Below are 20,545 nucleotides of genomic sequence, written 5' to 3'. Positions count from 1 at the left end.
ACACTGTTGTACCCTCGGACTGCAGGGCAGCTTGAACTTGTTTGGATGTTAGTCGAGGTTCTTTATCCAACATCTGCACAATCTTGCGTTGAATCTCTTGTCAATTTTTCTTTTCCGTCCACATCTAGGGAGGTTAGCCACAGTGCCATGGGCTTTAAACTTCTTGATGACACTGCGCACGGTAGACACAGGAACATTCAGGTCTTTGGAGATAGACTTGTAGCCTTGAGATTGCTCATGCTTCCTCACAATTTGGTTTCTCAAGTCCTCAGACAGTTCTTTGGTCTTCTTTCTTTTCTCCATACTCAATGTGGTACACACAAGGACACAGGACAGAGGTTGAGTCAACTTTAATCCATGTCAACTGGCTGCAAGTGTGATTTAGTTATTGCCAACACCTGTTAGGTGCCACAGGTAAGTTACAGGTGCTGTTAATTACACAAATTAGAGAAGCATCACATGATTTTTCGAACAGTGCCAATACTTTTGTCCACCCTCTTTGTTATGTTTGGTGTGGAATTATATCCAATTTGGCTTTAGGACAATTCTTTTAGTGTTTTTTCACTTAAGACAAATTAAATGAAGATAATAACAAAGAATTTGTTTTCAATAATTTTGAGGAAGAAACTGAGTATTATCTGACAGAATTGCAGGGGTGTCAATACTTTTGGCCACAACTGTAGATGATAGATAGCTACAGCAGATAGATAGATAGATGGATGATAGATATATCTGGTATGTTCTGTGCTCGGGGGACACGTCTGACCCTGTGTATTTCTTTCACACAAGCTGTTATCTCTTCATGCCAAAGCTGTAAACAAATAATCAAAAGTTATAAATCCAAACTTTCATCAATATTTTAAAAGTTTGGCGACATTTCAACATGTTTTTCTTTTTCTCTTCTGGGGTTTTCGGCCAGGACACATTCCTTCACTGTTTGCTCAGGGGTTTTCCATTATTCAGTTTCTTCTATTACTTCTTGTCAGCGACCGCTAACAAATTCCACAAATCCAGGTGTGATAACTGATAATCTGCTTTACTCTTCCGTAAAGTGAATATTTGTCGTGTCTCTGAAATCATTCACCAATATAATCGGTGTCATTGGCACATAAGTGGCTGTAGCCATCAATATTCGATGGAAGGAATAATGGACCCGGGGAGGGTCACTCACCAGACTCGGCGTGGGGCGACACAATGCGGGGAGACTACTCAAGATGGAGATCAAAGATACAGGATCACCGAAGTAAATTGCTCCACACATACAGTTGTTACATGCCACTTAATAAATCAATCGCCTGCGGGATGTGCTGGAAAAATAACTTCAATCCATGGCGGCTACACTGAGCAACATGCAGGTCTTACAGGGGTTGTCCACCTATAGGGACTTTCCTTTTTCTTACAGTCATGTATTTTTGGCTAAAAATCATCTTTGTAAATGGTTTTCATTAAAAAAAAAGAAAAAGTTGCACTGATTGTTTTCTGAAGCTTCTGGACGCACTGTGTATTAATGGCTGCAGAATGAGTTAACTGAGAATCTGTCAGTGAGCTCGTTCTGACAGTGTAAAAAAGTTTTCATTTCATTTGTTATCGCCATTCAGTTAATTTGTGACAGCAGACCACATCAAAACTGAATGCTCAGAGAAATAGTTTGTAAAAGCAAAATGGAGCAACATTTTTAATGGAGCTCAATTGCAAAAATTATTTTTAGCCTCCAAAACATGCATTTACGTAAATAAAAAGTAGACAACCCCTTTAAAGAATCCTGTATGTTGTTGAAATGGCCAAAAGACACCTTCAGAGGTCCTTTGGATCTGAGCTTTTCTGGAGGCCAAGGGAGATCTTTTTTCATGTTTTAATGTTATGATTGATAAATCACAAACCTCAGGAAAGAAACATATGTCTTTGTAAAACAGAGAATCGGACAAATTGATGATCTTATGAACCTACAGTCTTGTTGCTCCAAAAATTTTTAAAATAATTTGCAATCTAATTTTAAAAACAATCAGCTCAAAATGACCGTACAGACCAAGCACACTCTGATCAGTTCAGGGCACTTTGCCACTTATTTATTTCGATCTTTCTCTACCTTCTCTGGCTCCTCTAAATAAAAAAAGATGGGGGGGAATAGATGTAAAACAAGCAGAACAGTTATTTTGAGCTGACAAACTTCCTTTAATTTGAAATTGCCTATTTTTTTTGTCATTTTCATTATGCTTTTGGAGTGAGAAACCTTGAACTTGGTTGTCACCATCATTGGCTTGGTTGACAAAAAAAATTTTGGGTTATGCACAACTTTACGATTTTGTTTTAGTTGAATGGTTTCTGAAAGGTTAAAGGATATGCACACATTTGCACTGAATACTTTTTCAATGTTGATTTGCTTCCTAAATGCAAAAGTTAAGTGACTTTCTAAGTAGTCTTCATTATTTTTTCAACTGGTGTCCGCCGGTCCTTTAATATAGCTCAGTTTTTGCAAAAATGCTACATATCTGTCAGAGCTCCTGCTCCAGGTTCTGATGTCTCTCCCTGCTCTCACCAACCCTTCTCTCATTGTAAGGGCTGGTGCAGAGTGCAGACGACAGTAGATCCGTCAAAACATCGGACCAATGTTATTCAATGAGGCAGTTCTCATGTCCGATTTCTTCCTCAATAAATCGCAACATGCACAATTTGCATCTGATAATCATTTGACACTTGGCCATTAATGTCCATGGGTCCGTGGAAAACATCAGACCATACTTGGATGATATCCAAGTGCAGTTCGATTTTCACAGACAGATTGATGGGAGAAGATGGAGAAACTTTTTTTTTTCATTCTCCACATCTGAGAAAATCAAATCACACTGTGATCAAACTCTGATCAGAGTGTGATTAGGATAATCGGACCTATTATCTCAGATGTAGAAGATACAGTTTTGGGACCCTAGCCTTAGACAGAGCAGCTGAAAGGGAGTTTTACATAGATCTCTACAATGTGGAGAGGAGAAAAGAATCTACAGTCTCAGGGAGGGCAGAGACACAGGCTACATATGGAAGAAAAAATAAAGATTAGTGATGAGCGAGTATACTTGTTGCTCGGGTTTCCCCGAGCATGCTCAGGTGATCTCCGAGTATTTTGGTGCGCTCGGAGATTTAGCTTCTGTCGCCTAAGCTGCATGATTTATGCCTGCTGAACAGCCTGAATACACATGGGAATTCCCTAACAAGCAAGCATTCCTCACATGCATTCAGTGTGTCCAGCAGCCACAAATCATGCAGCTGCATTGACACAAACTAAATATCCGAGCACTCTAAAATACTCGGAGGCCACTAGAGCATGCTCGGAAAACCCGAGCAACGAGTATACTCGCTCATCACTAATAAAGGTGAAATAAGTGAAAAGAAGCTGTGCTGATATATGAGCAGTGAATAAAGAGATACAAGAGAGCTCATATCCAGCCTGTATTACAGGGAGTGATACTACCACAAGAGAAAAATCTGAATCTTGGTTAAGGCTACAAACTGAATATCAGACGGTGAAAGGATGAAGATTGCAGAATGAAACTTGGTACAATTTTATTAACAATGAAGGTAAAAATCCTTTTCCCATAGAAGAGGTGTACAGTGCCTTTAAATTTAATTGATTAGTAATCAGTTCAGTTACTAAATTGATCACATAAAAATGTAGCAAAATACTGTAATTTGGTAACTGTAAACAAAATTCACATTTTCTCAATATTCCATTTTTCTCATACATTTACATTTATTCCAAAATCTCAGTAATCCCGATCTCATATATAAGGCTCTGTTCACATTTGCCTTGTGACTTCCATTTTCACAATAGTTGTGAGCCGCACCCATGGAGAACCCATTGATCTTTAATAGGGCCTGTTGGGTTCTGTAGCGCTGTTCGCTGACTCCATGGAACATTAGTGCCGCAGGGACAGAAAGAAGCTCGGAGTGCAGAATTGAGCAGAGATCAATATTAGTTTTTTATGTGCCTTTTATTAGATGCCGTTCTGAGCATTCAAGGTTTATTTTGCATATAAATAGATTACTTTTCATATTAAGGAAAACAAGGAGCTTTTGGATTAGTTTTGTGGCATTTACGGGTAAAAAGTAAGTCGGCCAATAACTTCACATGACTGTCTACTTGTGCAACCGCTGCAGCCAATCACTTCTGAAGCCAGTGCCTTACTTTAGCCAAGTTTTTCCAATCTTGGAAAAATCCTTTTAATAAAGTATGTACACAGTATAAGTCCTCGGCTGACATGAGTTTACAAGGATACATGATTTTTTGGTATTTTTTGAAAGCAAAATAGTAGCATGTTCTGGTTTATCTCAATCATGAGGATGTAGAGGAAACGAAAAAAGCAGCAAACCTCCCATGGTGAGAGAAGACCCTCTTCTACATCTCAGCTATGCCCCTACTATATGACATTCTGTGGTCTCAATGGTTGACAAATTACTGTTTTTGGCATGACTATGATCCCTTTTACAGTGATCACAAATCGTTGGGTCGTGTTGCAGCTCGCCTGTGGACTCAATGACAAAACGTATTGTCTGGAGGACAATCTGCTCAACCGAAGGGATCGAGAAAAATGATCAAAAAGCAAAGTTATTATCCGAGTCCTCCATACTTCTAGTAGCTCGGGTCTTCATTGTATCAGGGCATGTGCAAACATTCTGAAACCTCCCTTTGTCTCCCTGATACGCAAGCATGGGATTTGTGTTTGCTGTGCCGGATCATTGTTTCTTTCTATAAAGTGCTAAAGCTGTAGGATATCCATATAATGGAAGGGTCGATGGTGGTGGTGGAGACTTTCTTTCATGCTGACGTCTCGCTATTCATTGCCCGGTGATTCCTAATATGTACAGTAGAACAATGATGGAAGCATGTCAATGGTATGAGAAGAATAAGCGCTAAGCAAACGGCGGAAGAAATGTGATATTGTATGATACATTGTATTGTTGGATTGTTGGTTTCAGTGGATTGCGACCTTCTTACAAAAGGTTATTTGTCTGTACCCGCACACGGCAGCTGCAGCCATAACACCCGAAGGGGACTTCTATCAGCGGTTTTAATTGTCCTAAAAAGAAAAAAAAAAAAAAAGCTACAAGGTAAGATTTATGATTCCGGAATTTAGTTTAGCGGAATTTGATACTTAAGGGAATTTTCTGGTCAAAGCAAGTCATGATAGGTGTTGACTGTGGACCTCACCGATTGCCAGGATGGAGGACTTGTGATCCCCATCTTTCTCTGGAGTTGAAAGGAGCTGGTAGCCCACACCTCTTCAGCTTCATTCATAGTCGATGGAACCAAAGTTACAAAAAAATCCAACTGCAATCTTCATCGGTGCCGTAGACTTGACTAGAGTTCATGCAAATCCTCTGCATCCAGTGGTAGAGTTGTCGACACAATCTCCAATTTTGGAAATCAATCTTACAGTTATCATTAGTTATTACTTTCCTAGACCTGAAGACCCCTGTAAATGTTGGTATTGGGCTTTCATGGCTCATTCAGGCTAATATATGAAGGTTGCTATCACAGAGACAAGCCTTGTAGATATGGGATCAAGACAATGTCCCACTGATCGTTGAGGGTCTGGAGAAGCGCTGGAGACAGTCAAAATTTCTCTTCCTGCAGCCTAAAATTTTGTTTTTAACTTATTCCCTATCAGTAGGATAAGAGATAGCTTACATAGTGATCACTGAGGCTTTGATCACTGGGAATCCCAGAAAACCTGAGCTCTGAGGAGCTCCAACTGAATGGAGCGGAGGTCAAGTGTGAGCGCCACACTTCTGCTCCATTCAATCAGCAGATAGTGGAGTACATGGCAGCTGTTCATGTAATACCAATGCTGGGAGAGTCATAGTGAAAGGCGTAGGTTTAGCACACATGGAAAGTTTTACAATGTAGCCTTAAAAGTGCTGAGCGAGCGTGCTGGGATAAGGTGTCATCTGAGCATGCTCAGGTGCTAACCATGTGACTTTGGCGTGCCTGAAAAATATGTTCGACCACGAGGTGGTAATCATAATAAATTGTAGATGAGACACGAAGCCAGAAGGATAATTAAATCTAAAGCACAGGGTTCTTTAGGACTGAATGATAGGTTGGATCTATTTTTTTGTAAAGAGAGAAAAAAAAAAAATTTTTTTGTAAAAAAAACTTCTTTTGTAAACAAGAAAAAAATTCTCTGTAAAGAAAACAATTGTTTGTAAGGATCTTTATACACTCCTTTTGAAAACATTTCTTGTGATTGTTCCTGCAGTCAGCATAAAGATGTAATTATGTTACTTGTTTTTAATTGAAAATGTCCATTCCTGTTTTTTTAAATGTTCACCTGTTAGTCATAGACCTATTTAAGGAAATGACATCACGTAATTACACACCTGGACCTGTTAAAGCGTCTGTGTACGCGAAACGGCTGTCGTCCGTTTTTTTCCCCGCATGCCTAATGTTGTCTGCCCAACCTTTATTGTGTGACCTTTAATGGTTGAATATGAAACACTGCACTGGAAATCTGGGTGAGTGCCGCATCTCTTACAAATTCAGCATGTTTTTTCTGACGCTGAGCACCGTTATTCCCAGCAGTGTTTTACACACTGTGTGCCTGTGATTGATCCTCGACTTGTTGCTGGTGGATTAGAGCCTTGGTGCCGTTCATCTGGGCTTTCATTGAATTGCATACTTGTTTTGAGAACTGAGCACAAGGCCCATGCTTTTTGAGTCTTCACCTGTGAATTTATAGCAACATGGATTTGTCTGGACACTATGGATCAGGCTGAACACAGTGCAACTAAACAAGGACTGTTAGCTGGCAGAGAGGATGCGGGGGTATTTTTTGCTGACTGCATTTACAAAGAAGAGTTGCATATCATTAGCACTAAAGGTGCTGTCACACTTAGTGATGCACCAGCGATCCCGACCAGCGATTTGACGCGGTCAGGATCGCTGGTGCATCGCTAAGTGGTCGCTAGTGAGCTGCCACACAGGCAGATCTCACCAGTGACATAGCAGCGGTCGGGGGTCGCTACTTACCTGTCAGACGAGGCGATCCTGACGTCCTCCTGCCCGGCTCCATGCGTCGCTCGTCTCCACAGCAGGAAGCTGACGACGAGAAACGGTCCAGGACGTTCTCGCGCGATCAGCGATAACCAGCGGGGGAGCGGTCGGAGGTAAGTATCAGACATAGCGATATCACTAGCAATATCGCTATAACGTCACAAAAACCAGTGATGTTATAGCGATATTGCTAGCGATATCGCTTAGTGTGACGGGCCCTTAAGACCCTGGAATCTAAAATCTCTTCCCTTGCTGAAAAGGAAATCCGGTTGTTTTGGACTATTAAGTCACTTAAATCTTACATTGAATGTAAACGAGCACCAAGAGGACTTCGAGTTTAAGGAAATTTCACAGTTAAATAATGATATGGAATTTTTGAAAGAATGGGAACTTATTCATTTGGATTGTTCTCAAAAGTTATTAAGATTAGTCACAAGTCAAAATGAAAAAGAATATGCGGTTTTATGTGAACAGTTGGAGAAAGCAAAAAAGGAATTATCTTCACGTTTAAGTGAAAGTCAAAACACCAATTTTCTGAATAAATTAGAAAGGAAATTAGTGGTCATTCAAATGGAAACTAAACAAAAGAAAAATAAAAAATTTCTGCGGGATAAAATGGATTTTGATACTGGACATATTTTTTCATGGAATTCTAAAAATAAAAAAAGCTTTTTTTTTAATAAAAATCGATCTTTGAGATTAAGAAAGAAGAAAGTTTATTCTGATGGCTGGATCACGGACTCTGATTCTAGCGCTATGGAGGAGATGATAGTTTGTCCAAAAGAAACAGCAGGATCGGCAGCCCCTTTAGAAAAAAAAGACAAGAGGAGGGGGCAGAAATCGGAAATTCCAAGAAAAAATGCAAACAAGTAATGTGGAGGAAGCAATAGATGTGTGTGATGATCTACAAGTTCTGAATTTATCTAAGAGAACTTTAATAGAAGATCACCTGTTGGTGCTCTCTAAAGGCCCCGTCACACATAGCGATCTCGCTAGCGAGATTGCTGCTGAGTCACAATTTTTGTGACACAACAGCGATCTCACCAGCGAGATCACTGTGTGTGACAGCGATCAGCGACCGGCCCCCCTGCCAGTATCGCTGATCGCTGCAAGAAAGGCCAGGACTTTTTTTTGGTCGCTGGTCTCCCGCTGGCCACCACACATTGCTGCGTGTGACAGGCGGGAGACCAGCAATCTGCTGGTAACTAATGTACACATCGGGTATCCAAGGGACGTGCGTCCCTTAGATACCCGATGTGTACGTTAGTTACCAGCTTCCTGCATCAGCGCGCTAGTTGCAGTCATATGTAAAAGTTTGGGCACCCCTATTAATGTTAACCTTTTTTCTTAATAGCAATTTTGGTTTTTGCAACAGGTATTTCAGTTTCATATATCTAATAACTGATGGACTCAGTTATATTTCTGGATTCAAATGAGGTTTATTGTACTAACAGAAAATGTGCAATCTGCATTTAAACAAAATTTGACCGGTGCAAAAGTATGGGCACCCTTATCATTTTCTTGATTTGAACACTCCTAACTACTTTTTACTGACTTCCTGAAGCACTAAATTGGTTTTGTACCCTCATTGAGCTTTGAACTTCATAGCCAGGTGTATCAAATCATGAGAAAAGGTATTTAAGGTGGCCACTTGCAAGTAGTTCTCCTATTTGATTCTCCTATGAAGAGTGGCATCATGGGCTCCTCAAAACAACTCTCAAATGATCTGAAAACAAAGATTATTCAACATAGCTTTTCAGGGGAAGGATACAAAAAGTTGTCTCAGAGATTTAACCTGTCAGTTTCCACTGTGAGGAACATAGTAAGGAAATGGAAGAACACAGGTACAGTTCTTGTTAAGCCCAGAAGTGGCAGGCCAAGAAAAATATCAGAAAGGCAGAGAAGAAGAATGCTGCGAACAGTCAAGGACAATCCACAGACCACCTCCAAAGACCTTCAGCATCATCTTGCTGCAGATGGTGTCACTGTGCATCGGTCAACAATACAGCGCACTTTGCACAAGGAGAAGCTGTATGGGAGAGTGATGCGAAAGAAGCCGTTTCTGCAAGCACGCCACAAACAGAGTCACCTGAGGTATGCAAAAGCACATTAGAACAAGCCAGTTACATTTTGGAAGAAGGTCCTGTGGACTGATGAAACAAAGATTAAGTTGTTTGGTCATACAAAAAGGCGTTATGCATGCGCTGTATTGTTGACCGATGCACAGTGACACCATCTGCAACAAGATGATGCTGCAGGTCTTTGGAGGTGGTCTGTGGATTGTCCTTGACTGTTCTCACCATTCTTCTTCTCTGCCTTTCTGATATTTTTCTTGGCCTGCCACTTCTGGTCTTAACAAGAACTGTACCTGTGTTCTTCCATTTCCTTACTATGTTCCTCACAGTGGAAACTGACAGGTTAAATCTCTGAGACAACTTTTTGTATCCTTCCCCTGAAAAGCTATGTTGAATAATCTTTGTTTTCAGATCATTTGAGAGTTGTTTTGAGGAGCCCATGATGCCACTCTTCATAGGAGAATCAAATAGGAGAACTACTTGCAAGTGGCCACTTTAAATACCTTTTCTCATGATTTGATACACCTGGTTATGAAGTTCAAAGCTCAATGAGGTTACAAAACTAATTTAGTGCTTCAGGAAGTCAGTAAAAAGTAGTTAGGAGTGTTCAAATCAAGAAAATGATAAGGGTGCCCATACTTTTGCATCGGTCAAATTTTGTTTAAATGCAGATTGCACATTTTCTGTTAGTACAATAAACCTCATTTGAATCCAGAAATATAACTGAGTCAATCAGTTATTAGATATATGAAACTGAAATACCTGTTGCAAAAACCAAAATTGTTATACAGAAAAATGGTTAACATTAATAGGGGTGCCCAAACTTTTACATATGACTGTACTAACATGCACAGCGACGCCGGGCTGATCGCTGGTGAAGCTCTCCATTTGACAGCTCACCAGCGATCACATAGCGACTCACCAGCGATCCTGACACATTGATATCGTTGTCAGGATCGCTGGTGAGTCGCTATGTGTGACTCCAGCCTAAAGGACTGAATTTCTGCTTATCTGAACCTTTCGATTTAACGAACTTTAAAATTGAGCTTTTTAAATCAATTAGAAAGTTACATTTACATAAATCTTTTGTTACTGTCAATGAGAACAAAGTCAATAGTGATCAGATTAAGGAGAATCCTGTTACTATAGGAACCTTAGGTTTCATGCTTCAGTCATCTGACGTAATAGATGTTAATGATATTGTTACTCTGATGAGCATAGCCGATCCATCAGTGAGTAATGAGTCAGTGAGCAACACCAATTCTTTAATCTCTGTAGAACCTTTTATAGGTGGGGTAAAATCTAATTACATGCCCCCAATTTCTCCAGGTAATGTCATCGATTTATTTCAGGATTTAGTAATAAAAGATGTGGAAGCTGATTATTATGATACACCTAGAAAAAATTTGCTGGATAAGGAGTTGAAGGCTTTACGTGATATACAAAAGTGGGCTAATGTAGTAATCCGCAAAGCGGATAAAGGAGAAATATCGTTCTTTTAGATAGGGATTATTACATAAAGGAATCTTTGTCCCAATTGGAGGATAGATCGACCTATGTCCCTTTGGATTGCAATCCGACAGAAAGATTTAAAAACAAATTGAGAACTTTTTTGAGAAAGAAATGTTGAAAATGGCGTTTTATCAAAAAAGAGCTGAAAATTTGATGCCTGATTTCCCAGAGATTGCTCATTGGTACAGCATTCCAAAGATTCATAAGTCTATTACGCAACCCCCGGGTCGCCCCATAATATTGGGCATTAATTCATTGACAGAGCCGTTATCACAATATTTAGATTGGCTCCTTAAACCATTACTTTCTCAGATTCCTTCCTACATAAAAGATTCAGGGGATTTTATCTCCATTTTAAAAAACTTTGATTGGCAGTCAAGTTTTTCTTTAACCACAATTGATGTAGTGAACCTTTAGGCTATGTGCCCATGTTGCGTGTTAAAACGCACACCAAAAACCGGACTCCTTCTCAGAAATCGCGCGGTTTTTGCCGCGTGATTTCACCGCGATTATGATTGCGATTTTGCCGCGATTTTCGTGTGCGATATTCAAGCACTTTCCAAGCGATTTGAAGCATCGCTTGGAAAGTGATTGACAGGTTGGTCACACTCGTCAAACATAGTGTTTGACAAGTGTGACCAGGTTTTTACTATTGAGGCTGCTTATGCGGCATCAATAGTAAAAGAATGTTAAAATGCTAAAAAAAAATAAAAAAAAATCGGGGTATATTTACCTTCCGGCGTCCCGCGCTGCCATCCCGGGCCTCAGCGTTCCCAGCGATGCCTTGCGAGACCTGTGATGTAGTCTCGCGTTGCTATAGCGATCTCGCGAGACCACGTCATCACAGGACCGTGCCGCAAGGCATTACTGGGAACGCTTAGGCTGGGAATGCAGCGCGGGAAGGTAAATATACACCGATTTTTATTTTTTTTTTATTTTTTATTCTTTTTTTTACAGGGGTATGGTACCCAGGGCCTGGAGGACAGTCTCCTCTCCTCCACACCATGGGTACCAACCGCACATGAGACGCTTAACTTCCCGCATGGTGGGCATCGCCACATGCGGGAAGTAAGCGATTCTCATGCATTCCTATGAGTGCGGAATCGCGGCAATTCTTTGTGATTCCACACAAAAGAATGATCATGCTGCAATTTTTTCCGCGATGCGATTCCGCCGCGGATAAAAGCGCAGCATTAGCACAGCATGTGCGGAATGCCATAGGAGTGCATGGGGGGCGTTCTGTACACGATTTTTAAACGTTTTCGCGCCGAAAATCACGGCAAAAACGCTTAAAAATCGCTACGTGGGCACACAGCCTTATACACGGATTCCTCAAAAAAAATGCTAATGAAGCTATTCAAAAAATTTTGATGAATTCTGACAAGAGTTCTGATTGGATTGTGTTTTAGATGGATTGGACTTTGTATTATCTCATAATGCATTTAAATTTCTGAATCAATGGTATCTTTAGAAAACCGGTACCGCTATGGGGACGCCCGTAGCATGTGTTTTTGCTCATTTGTTTCTAGCAGCATTTGAAGAAAAATATATTACAAATATTTCCAATCCTTTTTTAAAACACATCCGCATCTTCCTGAGATTTGTGGATGATATTTTCATCATATGGGATGGTTCTCAGACTGATTTTGATAATTTCGTTAAATACCTAAACGAAATCAATGTGGATAACATGCGATTTACCTCCTGCTTTGGACAAAAAAATATAGAATTTTTGGATGTAAAAATCAATATTGTCGATGGTAATATGATCACCAGGGTACATAGAAAACCAACCGCGACTAATTCACTCTTACATATTAATAGTGCACATCCCATGCACACTAAGAAAGGGCTTCCTTTTAGTCAGATGGTTAGATTAAGGAAGCTGAATAATAACGATGATATCTGTAATAAACAAATTGAGGAATTAAAAACGCGTTTGAGGAGAGGTTATCCCATTGGTGTTCTGAATGAAGCTCATGAACGGGTTAAAGCTATATCTCAGAGCGATTTATTAAAGAGGGTCACTAAACGCCATAAAAAACAAATGCATAGTGAAATAAATCCACAAAAGAGATTTTTCTTTAGTTTTAAACATAGTTCCATTGATAGGGTTATACATACAGCCATCAGAAAAAATTGACACGTTTTGCGCTCTGATAAAGATTTGCAGGAAATCTGTACTCTGGCTCCGCAATTTGCATATAAACGCACTAATAATATAGCTGATCTTATAGTTCATAATCGTTTGTTACCTCTTGATAAAAACTGGTTACAAAAAAATTCACCAAAAGGGAACTTTAAATGCTTTAACTATAATTACTGTCACTTACATATGACTTCCAATCCTCTAAAAATCGGACCCGTTCAGCATAGAGTAAAAGATTTTATTTCTTGTAAAAGTAAATTTGTGGTATAAATTTTGTTTTGTCCTTGTTTATTTTTTTACATAGGAAAAACTATTAGACCACTTGCAACAAGATTCGATTAGTACAGGAAAAGGGTCTTTGCGCTTAACAAAACATATGCAAGAAAAACACAATTCCAACCCTGAATTATTACGCTTTGCTGGTTTAGAAATTGTAAAATTTCCACTACAAGGTGGTAATCATAATAAATTGTTGATGAGACAAGAAGCCAGATGGATAATTAAATCTAAAGCACAGGGTCCTTTAGGTTTGAATGATAGGTTGGATGTTTGTTTTTTTTTGTAAAGAGAGAAAAAAAAATTTTGTAAAAAAATTTTTGTAAACAAGAAAAATGTTTGTAAGGATCTTTATACACTCCTTTTGAAAACATTTCTTGTTGTGATTGTTCCTGCAGTCAGCATAAAGATGTAATTATGTTACTTGTTTTTAATTGAAAATGTCCATTCATGTTTTTTTAAATGGTCACCTGTTGTTAGTCATAGACCTATTTAAGGAAATGACATCACGTAATTACACACCTGGACCTGTTGAAGCGTCTGTGTACGTGAAACGGCTGTCGTCCGTCTTTTTCCCCGCATGCCTCATGTTATCTGCCCGTCCTTTATTGTGTGACCTTTAATGGTTGAATAAAGAAACACTTCACAGCAAATCCAATTGAAAATCTTTGGTGGAGTTGAAGAAAATGGTCCATGACAAGGCTCCAACCTGCAAAGCTGATCTGGCAACAGCAATCGGAGAAAGTTGGAGCCAGATTGATGATGAGTGCTGTTTGACACTCATTAAGTGCATACCCCAGAGACTGCAAGCTGTTATAAAAGCCAGAGGTGGGGCAACAAAATACTAGTGATGTGTTGGAGTGTTTTTTTTGTTGGTTTGCTTTTCATGATTCCATAATTTTTTCCCTCGGAATTGAATGACTCCATAATTTTTCCCCTATGCTTGGTTTTAAAAAGTAATCATTGAAAAAATGACTAAGTATGGAATGGACAAGGCAACTGTTAGGTGGATTCATAGCTGGCTTAGTGATCGGACCCAAAGAGTGGTCGTAAATGGCTGCACATCCAGTTGGAAGAATGTCTCAAGTGGGGTACCACAGGGCTCTGTCCTGGGCCCTGTATTGTTCAACATCTTTATCAACGATTTAGATGAAGGAATTGAGGGTAAACTGATTAAATTTGCTGATGACACAAAGCTAGGAGGGATAGCTAATACTAGAGAAGAGAGAGAGAGGATTCAAAAAGATTTAAATAAACTGGAGAAGTGGGCAGTAACTAACAGAATGGTTTTTAACAGGGAGAAATGCAAAGTACTACATCTGGGCAATAAAAATGGAAAAAGCATATATAGAATGGGAGGAATAGGGCTAAGTGACAGCACATGTGCCACGAGAAGTGGTGAGTTCTCCTTCAATGGAAGTCTTCAAACAGAGGCTGGACAGACATCTGACTGGGATGATTTAGCGAATCCTGCTTTGAGCAGGGGGTTGGACCAGATGGCCCAGGAGGTCCCTTCCAACTCTACGATTCTATGATTCATTACTGACTACCACATTTTTTGTCCTTTATTTCTTTTAGTGTTTCTTAAAGCCAGAAAGTTGCCATTTGAATTGCCTTTAGTTTTGTGCCATGTCTGTGATCTGCTTTTTTTTCTACAAAATTAAACAACTGAATGAACATCCTCCAAGGCCGGTGATTCCATAATTTTTGCCAGGGGTTGTATAAATGTAGGGGAGAATCTGGAGGGGAAAAAATACTTTGCACATAAAAAAGAAACTGCTGAGGCTTCTAATGAAGAGGGAGAACTGCAGGATACAAATCATGTAATGCCAGATATAGTGTTCTTCAGGCTCACAAATGCCTAAAAGTGCAGTTACACATTAAATACAGAATATAGATGTCAGCTTTATGTAGATTTTTGCTTTTATCTTTATTATACACCTGTTCTTTATAGGGATCTTGTAAGGAAACTATTAACATTTCTATAGGTAGACATGGCCAGGTGACACTAATGTCTTCAAAAACTATAAAAGCTTTACAACTTTACCAAGGTTCTGCAGGTGATGTGCTGTATACTATATGTCACTTTTACACGTTTTACCATGAAAGTTGTGTAGAATATAAAACTTCTAGAGATTAACAATTCTTTTGAAACTCAAATTCTCCAGGTTCACCAAATTTTTCCCACAATAGTGAATCGTATTGCCTGAGGTCAGTTAGGACTGTATTAGTGATGAGTGAGTATACTCATTGCTCGGGTTTTCCCAAGCATGCTGCTCGGGTGTCCTCCGAGTATTTGGGAGTGCTCGGAGATTTAGTTTGTGTCGACGCAGCTGCATGATTAGCAGCTGCTAGACAGCCTGAATACATGTGAGGAATGCCTGTTTGCTAGGGAATCCCCACATGTATTCAGGCTGTCTAGCAGCCGCAAATCATGCAGCTGAGGTGACGAAAACTAAATCTCCGAGCATGCCAAAATACTCGGACACCCGAGCATGCTCGGGAATACCCGCGCAACGAGTATACTCATAGAATCATAGAATCGTAGAGTTGGAAGGGACCTCCTGGGCCATCTGGTCCAACCCCCTGCTCAAAGCAGGATTCGCTAAATCATCCCAGTCAGATGTCTGTCCAGCCTCTGTTTGAAGACTTCCATTGAAGGAGAACTCACCACTTCTCGTGGCAGCCTGTTCCACTCATTGATCACTCTAACTGTCAAAAAGTTTTTTCTAATATCTAATCTGTGTCTCCTCCCATTCAGTTTCATCCCATTGCTTCTAGTCTTTCCTTGTGCAAATGAGAATAAAGTTGATCCTTCTACAATGTGACAGCCCTTTAGATATTTGTAGACAGCTATTAAGTCTCCTCTCAGTCTTCTCTTTTGCAAACTAAACATTCCCAAATCCAGCAACCTTTCCTCATAAGACAGGGTTTGCAGACCGGTCACCATTCTGGTCGCTCTTTTCTGAACTTGCTCCAGTTTGTTGATGTCTTTTTTAAAATGTGGTGCCCAAAACTGGACACAATATTCCAGATGAGGTCTGACCAAAGAGGAGTAGAGGGAAATAATGACTTCACGTGATCTAGACTGTATGCTTCTGTTAATACATCCTAGAATTGCATTTGCCTTTTTTGCTGCTGAATCACACTGTTGACTCATATTCAGTCTGTGATCTATTAGTATACCCAAGTCTTTTTCACATGTGCTGTCACTTAGCCCTATTCCTCCCATTCTATATATGCTTTTTCCATTTTTATTGCCCAGATGTAGTACTTTGCATTTCTCCCTGTTAAAAACCATTCTGTTAGTTGCTGCCCACTTCTCCAGTTTATTTAAATCTTTTTGAATCCTCTCTCTCTCTTCTCTAGTATTAGCTATCCCTCCTAGCTTTGTGTCATCAGCAAATTTAATCAGTTTACCCTCAATTCCTTCATCTAAATCATTGATAAAGATGTTGAACAATACAGGGCCCAGGACAGAGCCCTGTGGTACCCCACTTGAGACATTCTTCCAACTGGATGTGCAGCCATTTACGACCACTCTTTGGGTCCGATCACTAAGCCAGTTATGAATCCACCTAACAGTTGCCTTGTCCATTCCATACTTAATCATTTTTTCAATAAGGATTGTATGAGAGACTTTGTCAAATGCTTTGCTGAAGTCAAGATATACTATATCTACAGCATTTCCTTGATCTACCCAATCAGTGATACCGTCATAGAAGGAAATTAAGTTAGTCTGACATGACTTATTAGTTAGAAACCCATGCTGACTCTGTTTAATCACTTCATTCTTATCCAGGTATTGACATACATGTTGTTTAATAATTTGTTCAAAGATCTTTCCTGGTATAGAAGTCAGACTCACCGGCCTATAGTTACCTGGGTCCACCTTCTTCCCCTTTTTGAAGATAGGAACAACATTTGCTCTTCTCCAGTCTTCTGGCACTTCTCCTGTTCTCCAAGAATTTTCAAAGATTATAGAGAGGGGTTCAAAAATTTCTTCTGCTATCTCCTTTAGTACTCTGGTGTGTAATTCATCTGGACCTGGAGACTTGAATTCATTTAGGTTAGCTAAGTGTTTCCTCACTATCTTTCTGTTTATAGATATCCTGGATTCTTCTATTCCCTTAATAGGACAGTGAATAACAGTTGATGTTACATTTCCTTTCTGAGAGAAAACAGATGCAAAATAGGAATTTAAAAGTTCAGCCTTCTCAACATCCTGTCTTACCATTTCATCATTTTCATCCTGTAAAAATCCTATAGCATCTTTGACTTTTCTTTTACTTTTGACATATCCCCAAAATCCTTTATTATTGCTTTTGACATCTCTTGCAAGCCTCAATTCATTTTCAGCTTTAGCTAATCTGATTTGTGCCCTGCAGGTTCTGCAGACAGCATTATATTCTTCTTTAGATATGCCTCCCTCTTTCCATTTTATAAACATTTTTTTCTTCCTTTTTAGCATGTGCTTAAGTTCTGTGTTCATCCATCCTGGTTTCCTTAACTGCTTCCTATTCTTCCCTCTTTTCGGAATTGTTAACAACTGTGCTTTGAGAATTTCATTTTTCAAGATTTCCCATCCTTCCTGGACATTTTTGTCTTTAAGGATATCCAGCCATTGGATCCCTCCAATTATCTTTCTGAATCCCTTAAAATCTGCCTTTCTGAAATCTAACCTTGACGTCTGAGTCTTCACAGGTCTTCCGCCTCTAGTTATCCAAAATTCTAAAATAGCATGGTCGCTACCTCCTAGGGTCCCAGCCACTTTTACCTCCTCAACCATTTCCTCCCTGTTTATAAGGATTAGATCCAAGGTAGCAGTTCCCCTTGTTTTCTCCCTTACCTTTTGGAAGATAAAGTTGTCAGCAAGAGAGGATAAGAATTTCCTTGACCTGTTAGTTTTGCCTGAGAGAGATTCCCAACAAATGTCTGGATAGTTGAAATCTCCCATGACAACTATGTCATATTTTTTGGAGAACTTGGCCATTTGATGCATAAAGAGTTCATCCATATCTTCAGCTTGCACAGGCGGCCTGTAGTAAATGCCTACAATGGTGTCCTTTCCATTGTTCTGTCCTTGTATTCTTACCCAAACAGTTTCCACAGAACTCCCAGTCTCTGAAGCTTCAATCTCTGTGCAGATATACGCGTTTCTAACATACAATGCGACACCTCCTCCTCGTTTATCAAGTCTGTTTCTTGCAAATAAGTTGTATCCTTCTAGTCTTGTATTCCAATCATGTGTATTGTCCCACCAAGTCTCAGTGATTCCAATGACATCATATTTCTTTTCCTGTGTTAGTAGTTCCAATTCTCGTTTGTTGCCCATGCTTTGTGCATTAGTATAGAAACATTTTAGTTTGTGATTGGTTTCTCTTTCTCCAATATTTTTATTAATTAATTAGATTCTTTCGTCTTTGTTCTTCCTTTCCACTTCTAATAGCAGAGTTCTCAATAGCATTTGTCAGGTGTATGGCTTTTTCTGGTCTTTTGCTTCCCTTCCCATGTTGTTCTAGTTTAAAGCTCTCCTTACAAGTGTAGCAAGGCGACTTCCAAATACATGCTTACCAGTCTTCGTAAGGTGCACCCCATCTCTAGCAAGTAGTCCATCGTATAAGTAGTTCACTCCGTGATCCAGAAATCCAAATCGTTGCTGACGGCACCATCGACGTAGCCAGTTGTTCACCTGCAGAATCTTATTCCACCTCCTTGTTCCATGGCCATCCACTGGGAGGATGGAAGAGAAGACCACCTGCGCTCCCAGTTCTTTCACTTTCTTGCCTAAGTCTTCAAAGTCTCTGCAGATGGTTTCCAGGTCGTTTCTTGCAGTGTCATTTGTCCCCACATGTAGTAGCAGGAATGGGTAGTCATCTGTAGGTCTGAAGAGTCCTGATATCCTGTCAGACACATCTTTAATTTTTGCACCTGGAAGACAGCACATTTCTCTTGAAGTTATATCCGGTCTGCAGATAGCGGCCTCAGTTCCTCTCAACAGGGAATCCCCCATGACCACCACTCTCCGTTTCTTCTTCACAACATTTTTCTTTCTCCATCCAGGAGGACTCTGAAGGCGTACAAGGTTGCTGCTTGTTGGCAAAGTCTTATCCTGATGTATTTCTTCATCGTTTTCCTGCGTGAGAGCCTGGTACTGGTTTCTGAGCAGTATGGGTGCTGACTGCCTCCTGATCCTCCTGCTTCTCTGGGTCACATGTCTCCATTCCTCTGTTTCTTCAGGTGCACTTCGAATTTCTTCTCTTTCTGTAACATGAAGAGATAATTCTGTTCTGTCCAAGAACTCTTCACCTTCCTTAATGATCTTCAACGTAGCTAACCTCTCTTCGAGATTTTGCAACTTTTCCTCCAACAGGGACACAAGCTTGCATTTGTGGCATGTGAAGTTTGGCTTTTCCACTGGTAAGTCTGTGAACATGTAGCAAGAAATGCAGCTCACCAAATGGCTCCTGGCCTCTTCCATCTTGAGATTTCTTAAAAACGATGAAAGATGAGTTTTTAAGAAATCACTCACTCAAGACCAGACTGTATACAACCCCTTTTAAGCTCATTAGTACGGTCCAAGTGACTTCAACACATATGGCTGTGGGTCATCGGATAGTGGCTGTTCTTCACTGTTGTCCTGTCACGCACTATCTGTAATGTTTTCTCAGTGTTTTATGACTTTATCTTATCTCTATTGCTAAGTTGTGAGCTGTGAAGTCATATCAATATCCATAATCACCAAACCAAATAACTGCTGCATTCCCTGCCCCGACTTCTATACTGGCTATGATAGAGATAGGGTTTTCTATTGACATTGTCTATTTATATTTACAATTGTTTGTATGCCTGTCCTTTGATTTCTTGAATAAAATTATATTAGTGAATTTTTTCGACTCCGTTTTTCTGTAATCTTCAGTGTTTTTTATAACTTTCGGTTATCTCTATTGCTAAGCTGTGACGTCCTCTTAGGCCGGGATCACACTAGAGAGGAATACGGACGAGTGGGAGGCGTAAAAAGAACGCATTAGACACGGACAAATGATTCTCTATGGGGTACCTCGCACCAGCCGTATATTTCTCATCTGTATTCTACGGTCCGTGCCAATCGCAGCATGCTGCGATTGTCAGCGTACTACGGCCGTAGTACGCCAATGCAAGTGTATGGGTGCGCAAAAAATACGGATTACACACGGACCACACGTGTGACCTGCGAGAAATACGCAGGTCTTTTGGCTGCTGCCAGGAAATGGCCCAATCCATCATCAGGAAGCTAAGACATGCAAATGAGCTCAAAAAGCGCTCCAGACATCCAGGAAGTCAGCCTCCACGGAGTACAGCAGCATCATGGCGTCCACGTATCAATGTGGAAATGCTAATTGTCCTGGTGCAGGAGCGGCCCTAACTATGGGACCAATGTGATGCCCATTATACCAACCGGGCAAGAAAGGAGGCGTCATGGAGGCGCATATGTAGGCAGATGTTCCA

General features: G+C 40.1%; 1 protein-coding gene across 5 annotated transcripts in view; it reads left to right on the top strand.

Moving 5' to 3' along the window:
* Positions 1 to 20,545, top strand: part of POU2AF2 (POU class 2 homeobox associating factor 2) — a 144,737-nt gene that overhangs the window by 58,535 nt on the left and 65,657 nt on the right. The window contains exon 1 of one of the 5 annotated variants that reach the window (XM_073585167.1): positions 6,381 to 6,507. The exons of the other annotated variants lie outside the window; for them this stretch is intronic. Within the exon in view, the coding sequence (XP_073441268.1) occupies positions 6,483 to 6,507 (25 nt within the window). The 5' untranslated portion in view covers positions 6,381 to 6,482. Of the gene's footprint in view, positions 1 to 6,380; positions 6,508 to 20,545 lie in introns of those variants that run through there. 5 annotated transcript variants of the gene reach the window in all.

This window comes from Dendrobates tinctorius, unplaced genomic scaffold, assembly GCF_039654945.1.
Source record: "Dendrobates tinctorius isolate UK_male_01 unplaced genomic scaffold, ASM3965494v1 ptg000086l, whole genome shotgun sequence".
NCBI lineage: Eukaryota > Metazoa > Chordata > Amphibia > Anura > Dendrobatidae > Dendrobates > Dendrobates tinctorius.
Note: the sequence above shows the minus strand (reverse complement) of the source record. Positions and strands in the feature narration are given on the sequence as shown.